Consider the following 9,905-nt stretch of genomic DNA (forward strand, 5'->3'; position numbering starts at 1 on the left):
GGGCTGAGTCCCCCTCTCCTGTACCAACCCCCACAAGCACCGGGCCTGGAACCCCCTCTGTGCCTCCCCACCCATCCTAGGGGTTCTGCCCCTTCCCCTTTGAACCCCCAGAGCTGCGGAATCCTCTGGGAACAGCACCGGGACCAGGGCAGGCCCAGAAGTGAGACCGGGGGGCTCTGAGTGCTGGGGGAGCACAGGATGGGTCCCCAACACCGGGGGGGTCCCTTAGGGCTCGACCCTGTGACCCCCCTGTTATCAGCCAGGACCCCCCGTTATCACCAGGGACCCCCCCAATTTACTGGATCCCCCCTCGCACCAGGACCCGCCCTTCACCAACCCCTAAAAGTGCTTGGACTCCCCTGGTCCATGAACCCTCCCCCAGTGCACCAGGATCCCGCACTCACTGCCCCTTCCCCATCCGTGGGATCCCCTCACACTCACCAGACACCCCCACTGACGAGGACCCCCCAGTCCATGGGACTCCCCCCACACTCACCATGTCCCCCCTCAGAAACCCCCAGGGCCCTCCATTGATAGGAATAGTCCCAAATGATCTCAAATCCTGGATCCCAAACAACCCCAAAGCACTCAAAAATCTCAAATCCTACTGGACACTCAAAACCAATTCTAAATGCTCTCAAATCCCAAACCCTGAATCCCAAAAAATCCCAGATCCCAAATGCTGCCAGATAACCCAAATCCGATCCTAAAAGATCTCCAATCCCGGGTCCTCAAACAATCCCAAATCCCAGACCCCAAATCCTGCTGGATCTTCATAAACAATCCCCAAAACTAATTCCAAATCCGGGTTCTGGCAGGGGAAATCAGAGCCCTGTGTGGGGTAAATGGGCCCTGAGGGGGTAAATGGGTCCTGGAAGGATAAATGGGGTCCTGAGGGGGAAATGGTTCATGAGGGATAAATGAATGCCCTGAGGACTAAGTGGGGTCCTGAAAGGATGAATGGGGGTAAATCAGGGTCCTGTCTGGGGAAATCAGGGCCCTGAGGGGTCACTGGGGTCCTGGCAGGGAAATGGAGCCCTGATGGATGGATCCAGGCCCCGAGGGGTTAAAGCCAGCCCCGAAAGGTTCCCTGAGGTCCTGGCAGGCCCAGTTCTGCCCCTCGGGGGAGGATCAGGGCGTGGGGCCCTCCCTTCTCCGAGCCTGGACGCCCTCTGCCCTCAGAGCTCCGGCCGCAGCCTCCGGGTGGGGACCAGGATGGAGCTCAAGGTGGGAACCCCAAAACCACGGGGTAACCCCCAGTGGGCACCCGAGGGGATCTGGGAGGATTTGGGGGAGGGATTTGGTGAAGTTTGGGAATCCCCAGGGCCAGGGCTGCAGCTGGGAGGGCAGAGAGAACTGGAAAGTTCTGGAGTCTTAGGAGTACAGAGGGGCTGGGGAGGGGGAAAAGGGGGGTGGGACTCTCCAAATTCCTAGGGGGATTCAGGTGGAACCCCCCAGAATCTCACCTGGGCACCTGGGAACCCCAAAACCTCCCTGGAGCCTCACCTGGTATACCTGGGAAACCCAAAATTCTTGTGAATTCTCATTTGGGACACCCAGATCTCATATGGGAGTCCCTTGAGATCCTCACCTGGTCCCCTGGGACTCCCACAAATCCTCACCTGGGCATCTGGGAAACCCCAAATCTTTGAGAATTCTCAACTGGGAAGCCACAAATATCTGGGAAATCTCACCTGGGACATCCAAAACCTCACCTGGGACCCTTTCAGTCTTTTGGGAGCCTCACCTGGTACCCTCTTGACCCCTCTGTCCACCCTGACTACCCTGTGCTGTGCCCCCTGTTCACCTGGGACCCCCAAAACCCCATGTGGACCCCTCCTCAAAACCCTTCAAGGGCCTGAAAAAGCCCCCTCAGGATCCCCCAAAATTCATCTGGGGCCCCCCATGCCCCAAAAATGTCACCTGAGACACCCCAACCCCCCTGGGCCACCCCCTGAATACCCCTCTAGACCATCCAAAAGCTCCCCCAGAACGCCCAAACCCCACCAGTGATCCCCCAAACTCCCCTCCCCGAACCCCCCAAACCCCTCCCTCCATCCCCTAACCCCCTTTTCCTGTCCCCAGGTGTCCCCCCCTGACCTCCCTCCCGAGGTGGCCCCGGCGGTGGCTGCACGGCGCCGGGCCCTGAAGGCCCTGGAGGCCCTGGCCGAGGCCTTGGGGACACCGGACAGCATCCCCACGGCACTGGCTGAGGCCGAGGCTGCACTGAGAGAGGCCCGGGTGGCCCGGGAGGGGCTGCAGGGGGCCCGGGAGGCCGCTGTGGCCCCGGCGGTGGCCCTGGGGACCCTGGGGGATGAGGACGATCAGCAGCTGCGGCAGATCGGGGCCAAGGCTGAGGAGGAGGCTGCGGCGCTGGAACGCGAGGAGCGACGGGCACGGCGGTGCCAGCGCTGGCTGCGGGCTGGGCACGGGCTGACCATGGGGCTGATGGGGCTGTGTGGGACCGTGCGTGAGTAAAAACCAGTATGGACCAGTATGCACCAGTATATACCATTATAGGCCAGCATTGATCAGTATAGAGCAGTGTGGAGCAGTTTAGAGCAGTGGGAGGTAGCGTGGACGAGCATAGACCAGTAGAGACCATTATGTACCAGTTTAGGCCAGTATAAACCAGTTCAGATCAGTATACATCTTTTTAGAACCGTGGGAGGCAGTTCAGACCAGTTCAGATCAGGTCAGACCAGTGTGAGATTCTACAGACCAGGAGGGACTTTCTCCTGTCCTTACCAGTATAGACCAGTATGGACCAGTACAGAACTTTGGGGACCGGTTCAGACCAGTATGAACCAGTATAAACCAGTTCAGACTAGAATGGACAGTATGAATATCTACAGACCAAGAGAGACTTTCCCCTGCCCTGATCAGTATAGGCCAGTTCAGACCAGTATAGACCAGTTTGGACCAGTGTAGAGCATCATGGGGCAGCAGGGGTTGCAGGGAACCGGTACGGACCAGTTCAGACCAGTTTGGAGCCCTACCGAGCAATAGAGACCTTCCCCTGCCCCAGGATGGGGACACTGGGATGGAACTGGTTACACTGGGATGGGGACACTGGGACAGAACTGGGGAAACTGGGACAGGACTGGTGACACTGAGATGGTGACATCGGTATGGAGACAATGGGGCGGTGGCACTGGGATGGTGACATTGGTATGGGGACAATGGGGCGGTGGCACTGGGCTGTCAGTGGGAGCACTGGGATGGAACAGGGGGCACTGAGTTGGTGACACTGGAATGATGACACGGGTGTGGTGGCACTGGGATGGGAACAGGGGACACTGGGTTGGTGACACTGGAATGATGACATGGGTGTGGTGGCACTGAGGCAGCCCTGGGGACAATTTCGTGCTGACAGTGGGATAGAACTAGTGGCACTGGGACATGGCTGGGAATACTGGGACAGGGACATGAGACGGGATAGGAGACACTGGGTCTGGACTGGGAAAGCTGGGGTGGCACTGGTGACACTGGGATGGGGGCGCTGGGGCAGAATGGGGGACACTGGGGTGAAACTGGGGATGCTAGGATTGAACTGGTGACACTGGGCTGGTGCCATGTGTGGCACTGGTGACACTGGGATGGGACTGGTGACACTGGGATGACTCCCTTGGTTGGTGGCACTGGGATGGAAATGGGAACACTGGGAAGGGACACTGGGATGGCGACATCAGGAAGGGACTGGGGACACTGGGATGGTGACATTGGTATGGGGACAATGGGGTGGCGGCACTGCGCTGGAACCGGGAGCACTGGACTGGCACTGGGAGCACTGGGATGGAACTGGGGGCACTGGGATGGTGGTGCTGGGCTGGTAGCACTGGGAGAGGACTGGTGACACTGGGTTGGCCGCACCGGGACAGCCCTGGGGACACTGGGGTGGTGACACTGGGATTGAACTTGTGGCTCTGGGATGGAACCGGTGACACTGGGGGGGTGACACCAGATCTACCCTGTCGGCGCTGGGCTGCTGACACCAGGACTGGGACACTGGGCTGGAACTGGGGACAGTGGGAGGTGACTGGTGACACTGGGATAGGACTGGAGACACTGGGCTGGTGGCACAATGATGGAACTGGTGACACTGGGACACAACTGGGAGCACTGGGACAGGGACACTGGGACAGGATGGGGGAGAGTGGGACAGGATTGGGGAAACTGGGAGGGAACTAGGGACACTGGGGACACTGGGATGGTGACATTTGGATGGATCTGGTGACACTGGGATGGTGATAATGGTATGGGGACAATGGGGTGGTGGCACTGGCCTGACACTTGAAGCACTGGGATTGAACTGGAAGCACTGGAATGGAACTGGGGACACTGAGATGGTGGCACTGGGACAGGACTGAGGACACTGGTCCTGCAACTGTGTTGGTGACGCTGGGCTGGTGGCACTCAGGTGGTGACAGTGGGACAGAACTGGTGGCACTGGGATGGAGCTGGTGACACTGGGGTGGTGACACCGGGGTAGTCCTGGGGACACTGGGCTGGTAGCACTGGGGTGGGACTGGTGCCACTGCTCTGCCCCTGGTGCCACCAATCTGGTGCCACTAGACAGGTGGCACTGCCACATCCCTGGTGCCATATGTCCGGTGTCCCCATGTCCCTGCAGTGTCCCTGGATTCAGCCCACACTGCCCTGGGGGTGACCGAGGACAGTCAAATGCTGCTGGCCCTGACAGTGGCGGCCGTGTCCTGCCAGATGGCCTGGCGGGATTTGGGGACATCACGGCGTCACCTGGCCACTGCTGCAGGCCACCAGCGGGACATGGCCCAGCGCCTGCATGACCGTGCCCAGCAGGTGGCAGCTGCCAGGGCCAGCGCCAAGGCCACCACAGCCACCAACGAGGTCACCGCGGATGTGCTGGGGCAGCTGGAGGAGATGACGCGGGCGCTGGGGAGATTGGTGGACGCTGTCACCCGGGACAGGGAGGTGACACCATGGGGGACAAGGGGACAGGGCTTCCGCAACACTGCCCTGGCACTCAAGGACATCATAAAGTGCTTGGCGAGATGGCGGGAGGGTCATGAGGAGGTGACGTGGAAGCTGGAGGCAGCCCATAGAGTGCTGGTGGGGCCGGGGGAAGGACAGGCTGGGGACGTGGGGGTGGCACTGTCACCGCTGGGGCACGGGGACACCCTGAAGGACATTGGGGACCTTGGACACACCCCTGTGTCCTTCCCTTGGGGACCCCCAGGCCTTCCTGACATCCCCTGTCCTGTTTTGGGTCACGACAATGTCCCTGATGTTCCCCAGTGTCCAAAACAGGATCCCAGTGTCCCCTAGTGTCCCCAGCACGACACCGGGCTACATTTGGGCCCTGCTGGGGACATGGGGGGGACATCAAGGCCTGTTGGGGACACTCAGGGGACATCAGGGTCACGTTGGGGACACTGGGGGGGATATCAGGGCTCTGTTGGGTGCCCTGAGGGGATGCTGGGGACATTGGGCTCCTGTTGGGGACATCAGGGAAGACATTGAGTCCCTGTTGGGGTCACTTATGGGATACTGGGGGTGTGTTGGGGGACAACAGGGCCCTGTTGAGAACATTGAGGGGACATTGGGGTCCTGTTGGAGACACTCAGGGGACACTAGGGCTATGTGGGGACCCTGAGGGGACATTGGGGTGTCGTGTGGGCCATGAGGGGGACATCGGGCACCCTGCAGGTGGGGGGGGCGGGGCCAGGGGCTTGACGTCACCTCTTCCTGTTTACTGCCGCCGTGCAACGTTCCTGTGTGTCACTCAAGTGTCCCCCGGGTGTGTCCCGATCCTGTCCCCTGAGGCCATGGAGCCCCGTGAGGTACGGCAATCTAGGTGTGGTGTGGGGGGTGGGAGGGAGAGGGGACAGGGGATTGCAAAGCGAACAGGGGTGTGGCAGGACTAGGGTAGGTGACAGAGGGGTAGAGGGGACCGAGGGTGGCAGGGGGGAACAAATGGAGGGTGGCGGGGGTGGCAGAGGTGACGAGGAGGTGACAAAAGGACAGAGGGGAGAGCAGAGCCCTCCAAGGAGGGGAAAAAGGGGAACCCCAGGAGGGGACAGAGGCCATCCCAGGAGGCTACGAATTCCATGAGGTCTCCATCACCTCCCCTGTCCCCTCCACAGCTGCTGGAGGCACTGGTGGATGTGGTGGCCACACTTGGTGAGCTGGCAGCCACTGTGGCTGGACCATACAGGGATGTGCTGCTGAGCGTGCACCCAAAAGCCCTGTACACAGCCCTGGAGACCTTCATTGATCACCTCAGGGACACCCTGGACCAGGGAGGTAGCACCCTGAAGCGCCCCGGTGTTGCCTCCCTGGGCCAGGCCCTGGATGCCTTTAGGGCCAACCTGGGGGCCACCTGGGCCCATGTGACAGCCGCAGCCAGTGCCTGGTGGGACCCGGTGGCTACACTTGAGGACAGCTGGGCCCGGCTGGCCCGAGAGGCCACCGAGCTCCGGGACGCCTGCAGGGATGCGGCCACTGCCGAGGCCACCACTGCGGCCACCAGCAGCGCCCTGGCTGGAGACCTGCAGGACAAGGCCACCCGCTGCGTGAGAGCTCGGGACAACCTGGTGGCCAAAGCCTGGCAGCCGCTGCTGGCCCTGGCTAAGGAGAAGATGGCCTCGGCGGAGGCTGCGCACGAGGCCCGGCTGGAGGCAGCCACCAATGAGTTGGTGGCGGCCACTGAGGCCAGGATAGAAGCTCAGGTGGCCACCAGTGCGGGGAGGGCGGCCACCAGGAGGGCACAGCGGGCAGAAGCAGCCCTCGGGCTGCTCGAGCGCTTGGTGGCTGCGTGTGACAAAGCCACCGCGTTCCCCCGTGAGCTGCAGTGTTGGCTTAGGGACATCGAGGCCGCCCTGAAGGGGACAAATGAGGCATCCCCTGATGTCCCTGAGGCCTTGGTGGCTGTAGTGGCCAAGGTCGAGCGGCTGTGGGAGGCCAGCGCCCGCCTGGCCACACGTCACCTGCTGGGAACACTTGGGGACATCCGCAGGCTTCTCTCGAGTTCCGCTGGTGGCCCTGGTGGCCTCAGTGGCCGTGCGGTGGCCAAGCAGTGCCAAAAAGCCATCGAGGACATCCCAACGCTGCTGCGGGGACAGTGATGTCACCACTGTGATGCCATCAAGGGTGGTAAAATCACTGGGGACATCACTGGTGTCACCTGTCCACTCCCTCCTCCCTGCCAGAGATTTGAGACGAGTTTGGGGAATTTTCTGGGAATTTTCATTACATTTGCCCCAAATCCTGATGGGAATTCCTGGGGTCATGTCACTGGGGTTGCTCTTGGTTCACTCTGGGGCCACTCAGGGCCACTCAGCGGTGGGTTGGGGGGATGAATGAAGCAGCTTTCCACCATGGGTACAGCAGACTGTTTATCAAGCCTCCTCAAAAACCTTCAGGTCCCTTTCCCTCCCTGGGCAGTTTCACCTCCAATGCCCAATTTCCCTGTGCTGGTGACAGATTGAGCCTCAGCTGTTCAATTGCCCTTTTCCCTTTTAGGGCCTCTGCCCCAGGGAGCTCTGTCCCATTCTCCTCCCCCTGGTCCCGTTTGCCTTGCCCTGACAGGGTCTCACTTCCCCCTGGGGGTGGCTCCTTGCACGCGGGTTCCCCTCATCAATAGTGGCTCCATTATCTTTGCTTTCCCCTTGGCTTTCTCCTCATTCCTCCCTCCGTACATTGACCTTTTGGGCTTCCTTTAACAGGTCATTCAATCCCTTATCCTGCCATTCCCCCAGTCTTGCAGCTTTTCCTTATATCCAGCCAAGCATTCATGACAAATGTTATTTTCAATAAAGCTTGTCCAGCTATTGTATCAGTCTGTACCTGAGTATTGTCTCGTATTTCTTTTAACCTCTCCAGCCATTCAGTTGGAGTCTCATCCTTCTTTTGTTGTTCAGCAAATGCCCCGTGGTCGTTCTGAGTTGGTGGAGCAGCCTCCCTAATTCCCCTGATAATTAATGCTCTATAATCTTCCATGTTTTACCTTCCTCCAGAGTTATGGTGGTCCTAATTAGGGCATTGCAGGGGCATTTTCTGCTCCCCATGGGGTCTGTGTTGTGCAGGGTGCCTTTCCCAAATCCACATCCCCACTAGTTGGATCACTTGTCTTTCCTCAGGTGTAAACAAAAGGTTAATTCTAGATTGCACTCTGTCCCAGTTATAAACATTGGGTCCCAAAATTGGTCTACTTGTTCTGCTGATCCAATTGGATCTTCACGTAGACCTTTTAATTCCTTTTTAAATGCTCTCACTTTGGAGGAATTAAGCGGGGCAGTGACAAACCTGATTCCCTGTGTGCCCCACCCAATGGCACTTCCCAGAGTGTTCTCATTTTTTCCATTCCTCTCGCTGGACTGCTCTGTCCCTGTTATCCTGGCTGGGTCCATCAGGGGGTGCATCAAGTGCTGGCAGACATGGAGGGGACAGATACTCTAAGGGGTCCCAGGTTTTAACGTCTTTTAATTTAAATGAGTTTGCCTCCCCCAGGAAAACCTTGCCCTTCCAACTGGCAGCAGAATCAGTTTTTTCCTGACTGACTGGTTCTTTGGCATTCACATGAATATTCAAAGTTTGGCACATCCACCCCTCAAAGGAACTCTATTTTGGCCAGATCAGATCAATGATAACTGATCAGATCTTATCTCCTGTTTAGTCTATTTTCTCATATAATAATGTTTCATTTTGATTCTATTTTCATTCTTTGTGTCAGGGTTATGTAGCCACCGTGCCATTTTTATGCCTAGGAGGCTGTTTGGAGGTGTATCCATGGATGTTTCCCTGCTCCCCTTTCCCCTGGGGGTTTTCTCCTTGTTTGCTTTGTGTCCCATTTTCTCAGCTTATCCTGGCACTGTCCCCACGCCTTTGTTTTTTCCTTCTTTCTTAATTTCCAAGCAAATCTGACTCTATGCCTTTCACGTGTATTATCCCAGTCCCTCTCAGGTACTGTTCAGGCTCCTGGAAGCAAATGCTACTTTCCCACACACTATTTCCTACAGTAATTTAAAAAAAATCAATGCCCAGTTCCTGGCTCTCTATTCCACTCTTTCCCACTCCTGGCCCCAGGCACTCTTTAGTGTTGCTGTGCAGTGCCACCTCTCATGACAGATTTTACACTCACACCATATCCAAGGATCACATCCCACTCCACAACTGAAACACAAAGTTACACTCATACGTGTTGTGATGGGAATCATTCATTGGAGGCACAGAAACAACTCAAACTCTCAAAGGTCCTTGTGACAAACTGCCTCGTTTATTGTTCGGACCCTCTTTATATAGGGGGTTTGAATCTCCTGGCTTAAGACAGCTGATGGGATGGGTTCTCTCTCTGCCCTGCTCTCTGGCCACTGCTGTATCTGCATCTAAACCTGAACAGGGTTGGCTGAAGTCTTTGCTTGGGTTTGACTCCAACCTATCCCTGCCTTTTCCAGGGACTTGTTTTCTTCTGGGCTGGTTGAGTTTAGGGGGCAGCTTGAGATCAGCTGCAATGTGACAACTCACCCTCTTGGTTAGACTAAAAAATTAAATTATGAGCCTAGTTGAATAAGGCTTTTTCCACCCAACTCAGCAAGCCCAGTCTCCCACAACTAGTGATGTACCTCATGTATCACTGGGGTTGTGACATTCACATCCACAAGCTGTCAGGCAAAACCACCAGCATTACAATTCTTTAGGTTAGCATGTCACAGGCTTAATGTTTAGAAGTTACAAAGTTCCAACTTAACACTAGAAACAGTAAACAATTCAACTCAAAACTAGTTCAATTAAAACCACACACACTACTACTCATGGGTTGTGAATATTTGAGTCTTGGAATAAGGTGATGGGCAGATTGTCTTACCATTGACAATCTTCTGCTTCCAACATGCTGTTGGCTTTCCAGGTTATGTTGTGATTTTATT

The 9,905-nt window shown here is 57.1% G+C and overlaps 2 protein-coding genes across 2 annotated transcripts; both read left to right on the forward strand.

Moving 5' to 3' along the window:
• The first annotated feature begins 1,149 nt into the window (after positions 1–1,149).
• On the forward strand, positions 1,150–5,673 carry LOC134432752 (uncharacterized). The gene is made up of 3 exons (XM_063181654.1): positions 1,150–1,227; positions 2,086–2,470; positions 4,634–5,673. Exons 1-3 carry the CDS (start codon positions 1,216–1,218, stop codon positions 5,305–5,307), a joined length of 1,071 nt encoding a protein of 356 aa, XP_063037724.1. The 5' UTR covers positions 1,150–1,215; the 3' UTR covers positions 5,308–5,673.
• An 8-nt stretch (positions 5,674–5,681) lies between these two features.
• Positions 5,682–7,826, forward strand: LOC134432762 (uncharacterized). The gene is made up of 2 exons (XM_063181667.1): positions 5,682–5,822; positions 6,126–7,826. Exons 1-2 carry the CDS (start codon positions 5,808–5,810, stop codon positions 7,104–7,106), a joined length of 996 nt encoding a protein of 331 aa, XP_063037737.1. The 5' UTR covers positions 5,682–5,807; the 3' UTR covers positions 7,107–7,826.
• Positions 7,827–9,905: the final 2,079 nt, after the last annotated feature.

This window comes from Melospiza melodia (genome assembly GCF_035770615.1).
Source record: "Melospiza melodia melodia isolate bMelMel2 chromosome 7 unlocalized genomic scaffold, bMelMel2.pri SUPER_7_unloc_1, whole genome shotgun sequence".
NCBI lineage: Eukaryota > Metazoa > Chordata > Aves > Passeriformes > Passerellidae > Melospiza > Melospiza melodia.